Raw genomic sequence first — 17,610 nt, forward strand, 5'->3', positions numbered from 1 at the left:
ACGAATAGTGGGATTGATTGTCACATTATAACACTCCCAAGACTGAAAGGAGGAGATGTGTGGTATGACAGGGATTCGAACCCGCGACTCTCGGATTACGAGTCGAATACCTTAACCACCTGGCCATGCCGGGCCTGCTTTAGTCATAATCAGCTTCAGTCATAACGATTCTAATTGGCTTTAGTCATAAAAACTGTAATTAGCTTTAGTCATAAAGATTGTAACCAGTATTAGTTATGAAGATTGTAATTAGCTTTAGTTTTAAGTATTGTAAATAGCTTTACTCATATTGTAATTAGATTTAGTTATAAGGACAGTAAAAAGCTTTAGTCATAAAGCTTACCATTAATTTTTGTCATAAAAGATATATGTTTGTAATTAATTCTGATCATAAAAAGAATGATTAATGTATTTTTGTAAAAAATACAAACAAACTGACAATTGTTTGTTTTTGGAATTTCGCACAAAGCTACTCGAGGGCTATCTGTGCTAGCCGTCCCTAATTTAGCAGTGTAAGACTAGAGGGAAGGCAGCTAGTCATCACCACCCACCGTCAACTTTTGGGGTACTCTTTTACCAACGAATAGTGGGATTGACCGTCACCTTATACGCCCCCACGGCTGGGAGGGCGAGCATGTTTAGCGCGACGCGGGCGCGAACCCGTGACCCTCGGATTACGAGTCGCACGCCTTACGCGCTTGGCCATGCCAGGCCGACTGATAATTAATTTTGGCGTTTTCCTAATGGCGTATGAAAAACCAGTAATCTTATGGTTTCAAATGGTCATTTCAGCTAATATATTCACACTCGAAGACCCAATAATCTTATAGCTTCCAAAAGGTCACATCGGCTACTGCATTCGCCCTCCTACGATATTATTAATTTATTTTTTCAGCCATTTTAAACGTATTTCTTGACGTTTTAACAAACATTATATATTTTGTTAACTCATTGTAGTACCTGTCAACTTTAAATAGATTTGTTCAAAATCAAGAGCGTACGTTTTTATTATTACTGGTCTGGCATTGAAAGAACAGTCCTCGAACAAAGAAAGAAATATAAAACATTACAAATACCAGCACGACAAGAAAACTTAGCGTGAAATGAACAAGATCCCCTAAAAAATTATATGTTTGGACAATCTAATGAAAAGGTGTGGCCTTTGGAAGACCCAGCAAGTCTAGTTTTTTACAATGAATATATTGTTATTTTCCCATGAAGTATAAATAATATAGAACAATTCGCTGTCCTTGATAAGGTCTGGGAAATATAATTTAATTAATTTCACAATGATTTACTATTATAGACAAGTGTCCAAAGCCACAATTTTGTTTTTAAAAAAAATGTCTATGTCATTCCAATATGTAAAGTTTGTTATAATACCAAGATACAAAATTCAATCTATTAAATTTGTTGTAAATGCTTATTAATACAAATAGTTCACCCCTTAAGCCCCTACATTTAACTATAACTGCATTATTTTACAGTTGAATAGGCCTAACTTATTAAGTAAGAAAGTTACTTTATTTAGGAGTTTAACAACACTTTACACGTGGAAGCTTGCACGTCTTCAATATTAAGTCTTTGTGAAGACATTTGGTAAGTGTCTGAACCACGGAATTCAAATAACCTGTTTTGTTTTAAACTATACAGAACCGGTTTTTGTTTTGTTGGCCTAAAAACAACACGTTCATGATGTGTCAACTCATCTCTCCTTCTGTATTGCCGTCAGTATAAAAATACTTCGTTTAAAATAAGAACAAAAGTGATTTGTACACAAGAAGTCCTTAACTGATTTGTGTTTTTTTTTTTTACATATTTTTACACAACAAAAGCATACCATTATAACGCCTTAAATACATATTTGCACAAAACGAATAGAGATCAGGAAATCGTAACTTTTTTCCCACTCGAGTCGTCTATGTGTCTCGGGACATCAATTATTGATTCTCTGTGTTGCAAATATTGTTACGTTATTTTAAAAAGTGGCTTAAGTGGCACTTTTCCTTGACATAGATCATTACTTACTAAGAGGAAATACCGATTAAAATATCAGTAGAACAGTTTATTTATTTATTTATTTTTGAATTTCGCACAAAGCTACTCGAGGGCAATCTGTGCTAGCCGTCCCGAATTAATATACCATCCTTGAACCAATTCCATATAAAGACACACATCTTTTTGCTAAGCCTCAAACCGTGGAAGAAAGTAAATGGAAGCACATTTACGACTTTATTTTCAGTTGTTTTACAAAGGTTGACAAAAGTCCTGCGCCACACGTACTTTTTTTTTTTAATTTTAGAGTTTCACACATTTATTTGTAATAATATAATAAATTATTGATATATTTAAAGGAACTTTTAGGTTAACTTCACTCGCGAAAAGAGATACCAGTTATCTTTATCACAAAGTGAACTGTAACTCAAAACATATAGTATTATTAAACTCAATAGGAAAGTGTGTTCTGACGATGTTTATGATATGAGACACATCGTGCAGGGGACATCTTCAATTAATGGTCATTTGATCTACGATTTCTTTTCAAAGGGGACTTATAAAGCTGATGTCTCATTTCAACACATTTTAAACTTAATTTGACTTCAATTCTAAGATTAATTACAGAAGTAAGATTGGTTTTCTTTACTTCTGTAAAAGTTATACATGAAAATGTTTGTTTTAATGTCGAAATAAAGCTTTTGATGTTTTTTAACCTGTTGACTGCCAAGTATTTCAGCTGCTACGGCAACTCCGAACCAAGTTCAAAATACAACTCTAATGCTTCTTCATTTTGTAACCTTTTTCGTGACGCCATTTTGGATCGAAAGTGAAACAATATGTAAGTAGGTCAAATGCATATATGATGCTGACATCTAGCGTTGAAGTTAGGTATTATTGAGAACGAATTAACTCGTCCGTGGCACTGTGTTACCGATCGGCTTGGACGAGTTATTTGGTCTACTGCATTGAACAGGTTAAACAAAGCAGTATCATAAAAAATAACAATTATTTGTTTCTAAAATGTATTAAAATAACGGATTAAGTGTGAAATATTACGTAAGTTTAACTCTGTTACTTAGTTTATATTGTTATTGAAATTCTATGTTTTGATGGTTTAGCTCCAAGTTCGTGAGTTTTTCCTACAAGAAACGTCCTATTTTAGTGTCAGTTTTACACGACAAGGTCCAATCTTCTCCTTAGAAAAGAGCAATAAAACTCCATAAAGGTTGTTTTACTAAAGATCAGTGTCCTTGGGGTCATGCCATTTTTGCCTTGATTTGCACTTTAGGAATGATTTCAACTTGTTCGTGGTGACTCAGTAGAAAGAAGCAAATTTATTCAACAAGTTAATGTTTATTTTTCTGTAGTCCATACTGGGGTATAAAGTATATTTTTAATAAACGACCTTAAATCACCATATTTGTTATTATTTCGAGAAAGAAGTACATCAAAGCGCTGAGTGTCCGGTTAAAGAGAAATAACAGATTTGATGTTATATAGTCATTTATTACTAGTGTTCAAATAATATTTTCTATTTTAGTTGGTTGAGGTCTGATCAATTATATTTAAGTCTGTCATCCAGTGAAAAATTTAAAACAATGAAATAAACTGTTTATTAGGCTTAATATTTTCCTATTCCACCCTGCTGGTACAGTGGTATGTCTACGGATTTACAACGCTAAAATCAGCGGTTCGATTCCTCTCGGTGGATTCAGCAGATGGCCGATGTGGCTTTGCTATAAGAAAACTCCTCACAATTTTCTCTCCCCCTATGGAGAAAATTGGATTTTGATGTTTTAACTTCAACAGGTTTCTTATTTACAACACTTGCATATCACGTGAACGTCACATCTTGAAGTGAACAAAAGTAAACATGACTTCCAAACATCAGTACTGAAATCAAGTGTTCTTCGGGTAAATTACTTTGTAAAAGGCAATGGACTTTTGAAGAAATCTTGAAACAAACGGGTGTGAAGTATACATTTGCTAAGAAACATTTTTCTGCAAAGGCTGGACTGAAAAACTTGTAATCTACATGTTTTGTAAATTATATCGCTCGAAATCTCAATATAATTTATTGTTTTCCGGATATTGTGATGGCTAAACAAACCACTAATTTCGTTTTCGATAAAGTACCGATTTTAGAGTTACATTTTATTCGTTGTTTAATTTTTCATGTTTGTTTTATTTGTTTTTGAATTTCGCGTAAAGCTACTCGAGGGCTATCTGCGCTAGCCGTCTCTAATTTAGCAGTGTAAGACTAGAGCGTAGGCAGCTAGTCATTATCACTCACCACTAACTCTTGGGCTACTCTGTTATCAACGGAGAGTGGGATTGCCCGTCACTATATAATGCCCCCACGGTTGAAAGGGCGAGCATGTTTGGTGCGACAGGGATTCGAACCCGCGACCCTCAGATTACGTGTCGAGCGTCTTGAAAAACTTCAGTATATGAAAAATTCACCACTTCCCCCACCAAGTTCCTCCAATTGGAAATATACAACTATACAGTCACGTGCTTCTTGTGTACCTCTTTTGATTCGTTTTAATGGTATTTAATGTATATTTACACTTATGAATTTAACTTACCTTTAATTTAGAGTATGAGTAATGGATTATATGTTTGTAAATAAATACCCATGTGGGAATATCGAAACGTAAAAAATAAATTTTAAAGCGCGTAAGGCGTGCGACTCGTAATCTTTTTAAGCAGAACGCGTCAATCCCACTTTCGTTTTGCAAACGGTGGGTGGTGATGTACTTTGACTAATGACGTCACCACGCCTCGTGGCGCATACGCCTCGTTATATACATAAACAAACATATTGAACTTATTGGTTGGTTGATGCTTAAAAGCAACGTATTCATCTCTCTACCAGTAATAATACGTCGATATAGGCATAAGAAACGTATTTGATCGGAGAAAAACAAAATATTTTCGACTTTAGAACATTCATCAGCTGTAAAATATTTTTTAAAAATAAACTTAAGTAACTGAGGCACGTGATTATGTTGTAATATTAATTACTGCAGTCGATTATAATTAACTTATATTTTACATATATATATATATAGACAGATATATACATTTATATTCTTACTTTAGTTATTACACACTATTATAATTGTCTTGTTTTACATATATATTTATTTATTTATAGGGTGAGATCTGGCCCGGCATGGCCAGGTGGTTAAGGCACTCGACTCGTTATCCGAGGGTTGCGTGTTCGAATTCCTGTCACGATAAACATGCTCGCCCTGTCAGACGTGGGGGCGTTATTATGTGACGGTCAATCCCACTATATATTGGTAAAAGAGTAGCCCAAGAGTTGGCGGTGGGTGGTGATGACTAGCTGCCTTCCGTCTAGTCTTACACTGCTAAATTAGGGACGGCTAGCGCAGATAACCCTCGTATACCTTTGCGCGAAATTCAAAACAAACCAACAGGTGAGATCTTCATTATTACAGGCGATTAAAATTAACTTATGTTTATCACATATATTTATATAAAGTGACCTTCGTGATTACAGACGTATTACAGTTCACTTATGTTTTACGTATATAAGTATACTGTATGGCTCTCATGATTACAGACTGTTTTAAATTAGTTACACGTTTTGTTAACAGCCCCATTAATAACATTGTTTCTTGTTTCAGCTTGAACCAGTTGTACTTCCACACAGTGTATCTTACATTAACCTTAGGGCACCGATTTCATTCTGCTGTAACGTAAAAAAGTGTGATCTTAAATCTGTTTTTATCGTCATTCGTATAACAACGTTAGCTGCCAGTGTAACATTTTTTTATGAAGCGTCCACAAACTGTGTGCTTACAGGTAGCACTTCGATCGTGTTTTTACAGCTTTTAAATCGAGCACTGAACCTGCAAAACGCCCGGTTAAACGATTGACTTGTTGTTATTGTGACTTCCGAGAGTTGAGTACCTATTATGTTGAAGAGTTTCTTATAAACAAACGACAAACAAAGAAACAAAGTGAGACACTCCAGTTTGTGCCCGTTTCTCTTTAGTATATATCCTTAAGTCTTTTCCTAGAGTTTCTGTGTGAGTATACTTGATGAGAACGTAAACATAAAGAAAATTACTTGAATTGAGATATATACTTTTAAAGTGGTTACAATCCACGTTGTTTGTGTAAAACCTTCATTAAAATATCCACACAAACCACGTTTTAGAATACACAATTTAAATTCTCTATTCTGAGACCATCAACTGTCTCAGAAAAAAAAAAAAATATAGAGACGCTTAAGTGTCTCGAAACCGGTACACGAATTCATTATTTACGCATTTAACTTCTTTACTTACAGGAATTCAACATTAATTCCGCAATGTTAAAGCACCTGATGAATCACTGGAAGACACATCGCCAGAAGTCGCCTTACGTCGTTTCTGACGATCCATTTTGCTGTACAGACTTATCGTTAGGAGGTTCACCGGACAAGAATATTTATTCCGTTAACCGAGTGAATCCCATTTATCAGAATAGTGATTCAGAGGAATCTTCGTCCAAGAGTGGAAACTGTCGAGTGAAGTCTGATTTGAAAGACGTATATAAACCACAGTGTTCTACCTGTGGTTTTTACCCTTCCACATTATCTTATCCAATAACGCGGACACTTGGAGATATTTATGCTCCCCCATCCCTACTATCTTCTGAAATTTATCAACCATTTATGGAAAAGAAGACTTCTGGCGAAGATGGACGTGATGTCTCTCTCAGACCCCAGTTTAACCGACGTTTAACAAATAATACTAAAGTTGCTGATAAAGTCGTGCCTTTTCTGTATGATAGCCAATTTCAAAACTCTTACGGGGACTTCAGAACAAAAAGGAAGAGAAACATTATTGATTTCCATGGACCTGTGTCATCGGAAACTGAGGACAGTGGTATTCAAGTGGGGAATTCTTGCGCGTCAAGTTTAGAAAACGAGGAAACAGCAGAAACAGGTGGTGTACGTTACTCGCTCCAGTCATATAATAAAAACGGTATATCTTTAATTGAACCCGTTATATGTCTGAAGCATGATCATCTTTCGGTTTCAAAAAGAGTTCGTAAAGGTCATGAAAGAAACTTGAGTTTCTCTCAGCCTTGTGTAGTCAGAGTAAAAGAGCAACAAATGAATTCATCAAGCAGGAAAGCAAAGGAGCAACCAGATACATTCAACGAAACCCTGGACAGTGGGTCGAGGGAAGAACAGATGAAGACTTATAAGGATCGGGAAGAAGATACTGAAAATGTGTTGGATGTGGATGAAAGTCTTGAATCTGAAGCTGCGTTTGCAACTAAAAACAAAGATTTCAATGAAAGTCAACAGTTTTTGAATGACGTTGAGAAGTCGACCAATCAGATTAAAGAAACGCCAGAATTTAAAGCACACAAAAATAGTGTTATAAGCTCAGAATCCCAGCTGGAATTTACCTCTTGTAATTCTGAACTACCTCATAATCCATCTGTGAAGGGACCCAAGTCTCCTTTTTCTACAAGAACATCGTGGCATGTTTGTGATCAAGATGGAATAGGTCATCTCAAGCAAATACCAAAATTACGGAACCTGATAGGTTGGTCCAAGTGCAGAATCTGTCGCCCATGAAACGAGAATGTAACAGAGGTAGTCGAACCTCAGAAAAAACTGTTTCCATCCTAAAATCAGCTCCAAATAACAGCAGTTCTAGTGACTTTGTGTCCGAATGTCCTGTTTGTGAACAGTCCTCACTGGACCAAAACATTTACTTCGAAAATTTGCTTCGGAAGACAAAGTGACAAAGAAAAGAGAAATAATACAACATAATACTGATATCTCCGGTATGGATAAGTGGAATAAAAATCAAGGGACGTTTCGAAATTCGGAAAGAGAACCGCCAACAAAAAGAATACAACAAAACAAGACAGCTGTTAGTCTGTGTGGTCAGTGTGGATTTAACAAGACAGATCGAGTGTCCAAGCAGTGTGAGGAATATTATAACAGCCTTCAAGAAACGAAAAGCCGACAACGATCTAAAATTTCGGAGGGATGCACATATTGCCAAAAGCAGCGTAACCAGGACCCTCATACAGAATATAAAACCAGAAACATTTCCTGTAATGGTTGTGTGGTCGAAAACTGTAAACATTCAACAGATGTGACCACACGAGGTAACTCAGTAAAATTAAGTTGTAAGAACCAAGGTTATAATTCTGGAGATTCATCAGTTGGATTCCTTCGGGAGATTGATAGAGATATGGTTCATGACAGCTGTTCTTCTGACACGTTCCAGTGTCGACACCCTTATATGGACACTTGGAGTTCCAAGCAGGGAGTAGAACCAGAGATACATAGATATGCCAGTGATTCAAGAGGAACTATTAGAAGTGAAAACCAATGGAGCTTTCCAATCTCACAGTGCACGTGTAATCATCATAATGGTCACTATGGTCATCGACGACATATAACGTTTGCTGAAGACCTTAAGCCACAAGAAGGACAGTGCATCGGTAAACTTAATCCAATATTGCACAATGATGGAATTGGGTTTGGACCTAGAGAGAACCTAATGGATTCAGAACCTGTTTTTCTCAGTCCTTCTAAACTCCATGCGGATTATCTTTGCAGGGTCAAAAATAAAAATTCTCTCCCTGAAATAGATGATTTCCTGGCCCACAAGAATCGTCCAGCAGATTCTGAGAATCAAACTCATTATCAGCTATCCCAGGTAATATTAACATTCGTTGGTGCTTGTGTAAATGTTTAACGTTAAAACATTTTTTCATAAACAAACATTTATTTTAAAGAGTTCTCAAAATGAGGTTGTTCCCAGTCTCAATTTTATGTCTATACGGCATAAAATATAAAAATAACAACAACAGTGAGACTAGAAACACACTTGAATGTATCAGACTGTTTCTAGTCTTCTCGGATTATTTCTTTATGTCGGGCCCGGTATGGCCAGGTGGTTAAGGCACTCGACTCGCAATCCGAGAGTTGTGGGTTCGAATGCCCATCACACCAAACATGCTCGCCCTTTCAGTCGTGGGGGCGTTATAATGTGACGGTCAATCCCACTAGTCGTTGATAAAAGAATAGTACAAGAGTTGGCGGTGGGTGGTGATGACTAGCTGCCTTCCCTCTAGTCTTACACTGCGAAATTAAAGACAGTTAGCGCAGATAGCCCTCGTGTAGCTTTTCGCAAAATTCAAAACCAACTTTCTTTATCTTGTTAGGTACTTTGTATTTTGGAGGCGTGGGACAATCTTATTTTTAGAATTCCCAATAATGTAATGTGAACATTTTGAGGTTGTATAAATAAATGAAGGACATTTTTGTTAGTTTGATGTTAAGCACCGCAAGGATCGTAAACAGTCTTTAGCATTTTGCTCTTTAAGTTTTGTTTCTAAGCCACCGAGAGGGTGATGGACATGAAAAAATTCTGTTTGCTTGATATCTAACTCATATAAATGCCCGTGTGTCACGTCACGTCACGCTTGATTTCCCGTGACATCTCAAAATAGAAGGAGTCTTAATACCAAAATGGATTCATCCAGATAGAAAAGCTCGGTTACTGCCTGCTCGTTACGATTTTAGTGACGGGGATGAAAGCGAGCCGTGAGAAGGGTGCGTGAAACTCTATAAGTGTAGTGAGTGTTTGTATAACAAGCATAAATTAGAGAAGTAATGTGGGATCACCTAGCTTAGAGCCATTATCATCATAGTAAATATACCAATTGCATTTGAAACTTAAATCATTTCTGAATAAAATTATTATATCGACAACATCAGAAAACAAACCTCTTTAATCAACAGACGCTTAAAATTTAGAAATTAACAAATATTTTTCCAGCTTTATTCTCCATACATTTCATTGTATACTTTCAATACACAGACTAACAATAATATTAGGCTATACTTTTATTGCTAAGCGAGTTGACAGTTGTTGTTGTTTTGAATTAAGCACGAAGCTACACAATGGGCTATCTGTGCTCTGCCCAACACGGGTATCGAAACCAGGATTTTAGAGTTGTAAGTCCGCAGACATACCGCTGAGCCACTGGGGGGCGCGAGTTGACAGAAAAGCCAGTGTTGGAACTTATTGTTACTAAAACGAACTGGCTTTTCTATATACGTTAGAAACCGTTAATATAACTGATTTTTATAAGTAATTATTCTATGAATACGCCATGAATTCATTTCATGAATTATGTTAATTTTGATTGGTTCACAAAAGAATTTACCGACTTTAATGCTGCTTCGTTGTCCAGGTTTGATTTCATTTGGCTATAAAATATGAGGTTAAGGTATACTATAGGCTGGGAGTGATAACACTTGCCCCGTGAATTTTAACAGAATATACGCTGGTGTTAAAAAAAACAAACAACTGAAATATTGCCAGAATATAACGAATTCAAATTTCCTTTCAAAGAATATGATGAATTGGTATTATATTAAAATATTTAAATTGAAATATTGATAAAAATAAATTCTACACACTTGGAACATAATGACTGATATAAGGATATTTTGTATATAGATGATTTTTTATGAAATATGTGTAGCTTTTATAGTATTTTACTGGTAACTGACAGCATTTCCTACTAAAATCCTACGGTCTAATTGCATGGTTTCGTGTTTATTAACCAAATACACAAACAAAGGCGTCATCTCGTTACACTACGAGACTTCGAATTTGCGAAAATTAAAACAGACCAATTATAAAACGTTCCACGCTTTTAACAAACAGCGGTTGTACTGTTTATATATTTGCACTGTGCTTTTTAGGCCAGTTTTTTTTTAATACAATGATAACCTCAACTTACATTGAAATGAGTGGTTATAACTTAGTATGTAACAACAATTTGCACCTACAACGCTAAAATCCGAGGTTCGATTCCACTCAGTGGACTCAAAAGGTAGTCCGATGTGGCTTTGCTATAAGAAAACACACACATACACACACTTTGTGCCTGAAACATACATTTTCTATTAATGCGTTCATTCGATATCGAAAATTACGATTTTGACGTGGAGTGTAGTCTAATACATTTTTGTCACATAAAAAAATAAATTTGGATTTAAGGGTTAAATATTATTAATTATATTTTCAAGTTGAACCTCACGTGGAACAGCGGCATGTCTGAGGAGCTACAACTCTTGAAATCGGGTTTCAATACCTATGGAAAAGGTGGAGCACGTAAATTTCTGCCGAATAACAAACAAACATTCTGTAAAGATAACTGTTTTAAAATTCTAGATTCTTACATACTTTATATTCTATAAATTTTGAATTGGTTGATTGATTTAGTGTTTTATGGCACAAAGCAGCCAGGCTATCTGTGTGTTTTATGGCATAAAACAGTTAAGCTATCTGTGTGTTTTATGGCACAAAGCAGCTAGGCCAGCTGCCCTAAACATTCGGTAAAAAGTTAAAAGTAAATTAATTATATAAAAAAACAAAGTTTAAAAAACATAAATAGCATAAAACCAATGTTTATATCTAGTCTAAACATCAAGAGAAAAATTACAGTAATTCAAGTTGAAAAGGACTTTCTGTAGTATAACTGTAATAATCATAACTTGCCAGGAAGACTAACAGGTAAGTACACAAATCACCATCAGTGACCTGAAGTTGGCCTTTCCAGTCCTGGTTCTGAGTTATTTGGCATTGAGGCCATTTTCAAAAAGAAAGGTAATAAAAAAGGTTTTAAAAGACGTGTAGCAAAATTATAATAATAACTCACCAGGATGACTAATAGGTAGTTTAAATGGATAGTTCAAACAGCAGCATTAGTCACTTTAATTGGCCTTTCCAGTCCTGGTTTCAAGTTATTTAATATAACGGCCAGTTTCTAATTTCAGATCGAACTAGATGACTGTGATTTTTAAAAGGGAGCCACATTAAAAGGCGTAATGGATAAATTAAAAAACTTAAATGGCATTAAAAACATTAATGGCCTTTATAAAACTAAAAACATTACCAAGGTGGACAGTGTCACCATCACTAATAACACTGTCTAACGTTATGGACAAACCTTGGGATAGAACATGTTTAAAATGTTGCATTCAATGAGAGAGCCATAACGAGGACAAGAAAGTAAAATATGTCTTATTGTGGTAAAAGTGTTACACAAACTACACACTGGTGCATCAGTTCCAGATAAAAGAAAATAATGAGTTAAAAAACTGTGACCAATGTGTAGTCTAGTTAGAACAACCTCCTCTTTCCGATCCTTATGGAAGCAAGATGGCCAAAGTCCAATACAGGGTTTTATTTGGAAAAGCTTGTTTTCACATTGCTCACTCCAAGTCAACTGCCAGCTGGCACGGAGCTGAGCCTTGAATACAGGACCATAGTCCATGTATGGAATAGGCACAGTGGTGATAGTGCCAGAGCAGATAGACTTAGCTGCCGTGTCTGCAAATTCGTTCCCGCGAATACCAACGTAGCCTGGTATCCAGAAAAACTGGATAGAAGAAGATGTTAAAGAGAAATGGGCCAGTCGGTTTTGAATATCGGTGAGAATAGAGTGTGAACTAATGTGAAGCGATTCCAGGGCCACTAGAGAACTAAGCGAGTCAGTATAAATCGTGCAGTTTGAGTACTGCTTGGTTTCAATGTGATCCAGGGCAAGAGAAATGGCGTACAGTTCAGTAGTGAACACAGAAGCTAATTGTGAACCATCTGTATAAAAAGGAATGAAAGGATGGTTCGAAATCAGGTGACTGTGTGGGCTCTGGCATGTGGTTTGGTGGTTGCGCGCAGAATCTCCTATGCAGCTTCTGTATTTCTAATCAAGAGTGTTTACTTTTCTCAGATAACTTAAAGATATGTTACATTTGGGGACTATAAGAAGCCATGGTGGGATGGGCCGACCAGTGGACACAGCAATGTTATCCAAGGACAGACCCAATTTATCGAACTGCACCTGGATATGAGAGCCTAAAGGAGCAACGGCAGATCATCTGTACTGAAAAAGCATGGCCCACTGAGGGAGAAAAACACAGCCCCAGGTGGGATGCTTTAGTGAGGATCGAAGTTTCGAAGCATACAGTAAAGACAGCTGAAAACAGCAGAGGTGCAAAGAAGGTTCATGAGACTCTATGTACAAGCTCTGAACTGGGGAAGTGCGGAAAGCCCCAGTGTAGAGCCAAAGTCCTTGATAATGAATAGGGTCTTGCACCTTTAAAGCCGATGGTCTGGCATAGCCATAGACCGGTGATCCATAGTCGAGTTTTTGGAACTAAATTAACCGAAAATACGCTGGGATTACTTTTACTTTTTACCCATCAATTAAAACGTTTTCACTTCTTCACTCTTTTCAAAAAAACAATAAATGTTTTATGGTACATCACTGCGCCTTTATACGTATAAAAGGAGAGAGGTAGTTTGAATTTCGCGCAAAGCTACTAAAGGGCTATCTGCGCTAGCCGTCCATAATTTAGCAGTGTAAGACTAGAGGGAAGACAGCTAGTCATCACCACCCAACGGCAACTCTGGGGCTACTCGTATACCAACGAATAGTGGGATTAACCGTCACATTATAAGGCCCTCGCGGGTTCGAATCTCTGTCGCACCAAATATTCTCGCTATTTCAGCCGTGTCGAACTCCTTAATCCACCTGGCCATGCTAGGGTAAGATAGAGAGAACTTTACGCAAATATATTCGAGAGTTGTTTGCGCTAGCTATTTCTAGTAGTGCGATTGACCATCACGTTATAATCCCCCCATCGACGAAACTGTGATCATATCTAATGATATGATTTGAATTTTGGAGAACAAAAGGACAGGTTTTCACTTATCTGGAAAAAGAATGTATTGCTTTTTTGTTAATCCCAAATGCCCCCTCTGTGCTGTGTGTGTGTGTTTTGTCATAATAAAGCCACATCAGGCTATTTGCTGTATCCACCGAGGAGAACCGAATCCTTGTTTTTGCGATGTAAATCCAGGGAACCGAGTGTATAGACTCGAATTCAGTTTTATAAACCCTAAGATTCACCACCAAGTCACGAGAGGAATTATGTATTGGAAAAAGTTCGTTTCTAATTGATGAATTCGCGTGTGAAATTATTCATTAAACCTAAACGTTTTTTGAAGTTTATTTAAGAAAAGTTGAAATTTTACTGAATGTAAGTTTTCTGTAATATACTGTAATAACCACAACATTTAAGTGAATTACCTTTGCACGTTTCTCATTTCAGCATATTTTATTTTCCCTTCTAGACACGAGACTATTACAGACACTATCCATGGCCTAATGTCCAAATTTGGGAGAATTTTCTATACAAGCAACGTCTACGTAAACGTAAGAAGAGGGCGTTGTTTATGGGAGTGATGGCAATTGGCATACTCGTGGTTATTGGAATTGTCGTAGCCATGGTACTGGCTGTCCTCAGGCGCAAACATCCGAAAGTTACTTAATTTTGTTCGGCTCTAAATAATGTCTCGTACCTCAGAAACACGAAAGCAGGTGAGATTTTTGCGGCAACAGTGACGATCATGAGGTTGCAATTTAATGTAAACAAAACTCGAGAGATGGCAGCAGCAGACAGACCTAACGCATACTCGGTGAAAATAATAAATGAAAATGATTTTCAAAAGGAACTTTTTAAGACATTACGAAAATACCTAGTTTTAATGGATCATTGCTATTTCATCACCAGTAGCAACTTCTCAAGATTACAGTTTGAGGAGCTATATTCTTCTGATCCATATCTGGTTCCCCAATTGCAATTTTAAGAATTAAAACAATGCTAACACTTTGATAGATTGTTTAGGCAGAGTATTCATGATGAAACTTTGTAGAATGAACGGCAACTGCCTGTTGTGGAGACATAAGTGTAGAGGACGACGTTTCGAAAGTCTTCAGCCTGAAGACGAAAGATGGAATACTTTCAAAATGTCGTCCTCTACACTTGTGTCTCCACAACAGGCAGTTGCCGTCCATTCTTCAACGTTTCATCAGTACTAATACTGTTATTTGTTGTGTCGTACTAAGCAATATTACATGTATTTCTAGACGTATTTTGGTATGGTGTGTAGTACTAGTGGCGGAACTTTGGTTTCAAAATTGTGTGTGTGTGTAGAATTGGGGACAGTTTTCTTAACTAGTGCAACCTATCAAACAAATAAAATTATAAAAGTACAGGGGCATACCCCCCATTAAAATTACGCCTATGTTTCCTAAGAATAGACAGCCATCTAATTGTAAAATACAGATAATATTTTGCCAATCAACGATATTTAAACTCGAAAATAAACAATAAATCGATCAAAAACGTTAAATAAGTTGTTTATTATAACAGCTGATCTTAAAACACGTTAATTTTGCATTTGTGGATACGCTATACATAAAATACGTTTTCGTTTTTAACAGTGTACCATATAAGGTAATTTTTACAATAGTTGTTTTAACTCTTGCAACAGTAGTTGTAAAATTATTTGGGTTACCATACGATTCTGTTATCGTGGATAGTGTTATGACTCAATACACTAATATTTATTAGGGTAACCACACGATTCTGTTATCGTGGATAGTGTTATGACTCAATACACTAATATTTATTAGGGTAACCACACGATTCTGTTATCGTGGATGGTGTTATGACTCAATACACTAATATTTATTAGGGTAACCACACGATTCTGTTATCGTGGATGGTGTTATGACTCAATATACTAATATTTATAGGGTAACCACACGATTCTGTTATCGTGGATGGTGTTATGACTCAATACACTAATATTTATTAGGGTAACCACACGATTCTGTTATCGTGGATGGTGTTATGACTCAATACACTAATATTTATTAGGGTAACCACACGATTCTGTTATCGTGGATGGTGTTATGACTCAATACACTAATATTTATTAGGGTAACCACACGATTCTGTTATCGTGGATGGTGTTATGACTCAATATACTAATATTTATTAGGGTAACCACACGATTCTGTTATCGTGGATAGTGTTATGACTCAATATACACGATATTTATTAGGGTAACTCAATATACTAATACACGATTCTGTTATCGTGGATAGTGTTATGACTCAATATACTAATATTTATTAGGGTAACCGCACGATTCTGTTATCGTGGATAGTGTTATGACTCAATACACTAATATTTATTAGGGTAACCACACGATTCTGTTATCGTGGATAGTGTTATGACTCAATACTCTAATATTTATTCGGGTAACCATTTCCATTTTACTCATTAAAGTGACTTAAAATACATGGGCACGATTTTTAAGCAATTAACCAATACCTCTCGTAGAAAAATACTTATCCAAATTATAGTACAATCCAGAAATTTTTTCTGGATACCTAAATATATATTCAGAGACATTGTTTAGATTTCTTTGTTTATTGAAAATCGATATTTTTTTAGTATGTGGGAAGCGTATGATTTTTTAAACTAACATTAATCTAGGTTTATCTATTAACTTTTTAATTTGGTATATTTAACACTCATGTGTAGCCCTAAACGTCAGATACTCCTACAGAAACACGTTATTAGAAGTTTAAAGTCCTGTAATAATTAAACACAAAAGTTTAATTTAAAAAAATGAAATGATAAAACCAACTGATATTACTTAAAACGTTTTATAAAAGTCTGCAATTCTCTTATTACATTGTGTAACTAATTTTTATCTGTACATCATGGTGTGTAAGAGTTGTACTCTAATAAATGTTACTTTTTGAAACTTAAAATTCTTTCTAAAAATACATTTCTCCAATAAAATTGCAGTTTGTCACGCATACAAGAAATAATAACGACACCACGTGATATGTTTGTGTGTGTTTTTCTTATAGCAAAGGCACGTTCAGCTATCTGCTGAGTTCCGCGACGGGTATCGAACCCCTAATTTTATCATTGTAAATTCGAAGACTTACCGCTATCCCAACGGCGTAGCCAGGTTATGTAATTGACAGTAGATGATAAAATTACATTTGTTATATTAAATATTTGTGTGTAAAATCTGGTTTCGGTTAACAATGAAGAAAACCTTTAAAATCGAACTCTAACTGATAATTTTCCTTTAAAAATCGATTCAGAAGATCAGTTCTATCATAATTTACTTTATTCATATTTGAAGTGTATGTTGAAATACATAAAAGACGAACAAAAGAGAAAGAACACAGACAATAGTTTTAGTTATCTCAACACGCAGAGAACGTATATTTTATTTTAATCGATTAATAACATCTTTAATTTTAAAATTTTTATTCGTTTTCTTCTTTTGAAAAAAAATTCTGTTCATGTTTTTAGTTACAAACAGAACACGTGGGCGTTTTAAAAACAATTGTTTGTTTTTCAATTTCGCGCTAAGCTACACAAGGGTTATCTGCGCCAACCGTCCCTACTTTAGCAGTGTAAGAATAGAGGGGAGGCATCTCGTCATCACCACCCATCGCCAACTTTTGGGCTACTCTTTTACCAACGAATAGTAGGATTGACCATCACTTATAACGCCCACACGACTGAAAGGGCAAGCATGCTTTGTGCGACTGGGATTCGAACCCGCGACTCTCAGATTACGAGTCGATTGTCTTAACCACCTGGCCATGCCAAGGCCTTTCAAAATAATAGGCCTTTGAAATAAATTTTCGATTATTTTT

General features: G+C 36.0%; 2 protein-coding genes across 6 annotated transcripts in view; both read left to right on the plus strand.

Annotated features, from left to right (window-relative positions):
- The window catches only part of LOC143238804 (uncharacterized), a 30,353-nt gene extending 22,621 nt beyond the window's left edge, over nt 1–7,732 (plus strand). For 4 of the 5 annotated variants that reach the window (XM_076479355.1, XM_076479364.1, XM_076479372.1 and 1 more), the window contains one exon: nt 6,323–7,732. In XM_076479355.1, the coding sequence (XP_076335470.1) occupies nt 6,344–7,606 (1,263 nt within the window). In that variant the 5' untranslated portion in view covers nt 6,323–6,343 and the 3' untranslated portion in view covers nt 7,607–7,732. Of the gene's footprint in view, nt 1–5,158; nt 5,445–6,322 lie in introns of all 5 variants that reach the window. The other variant, XM_076479380.1, reaches the window with a different exon arrangement.
- Nucleotides 7,733–7,741: 9 nt separating this feature from the next.
- LOC143238821 (uncharacterized) lies at nt 7,742–15,959 on the plus strand. The gene is made up of 2 exons (XM_076479385.1): nt 7,742–8,705; nt 14,205–15,959. Exons 1-2 carry the CDS (start codon nt 7,821–7,823, stop codon nt 14,400–14,402), a joined length of 1,083 nt encoding a protein of 360 aa, XP_076335500.1. The 5' UTR covers nt 7,742–7,820; the 3' UTR covers nt 14,403–15,959.
- Nucleotides 15,960–17,610: the final 1,651 nt, after the last annotated feature.

This window comes from Tachypleus tridentatus, chromosome 2 (genome assembly GCF_004210375.1).
Source record: "Tachypleus tridentatus isolate NWPU-2018 chromosome 2, ASM421037v1, whole genome shotgun sequence".
Taxonomy (NCBI): Eukaryota; Metazoa; Arthropoda; class Merostomata; order Xiphosura; family Limulidae; genus Tachypleus; species Tachypleus tridentatus.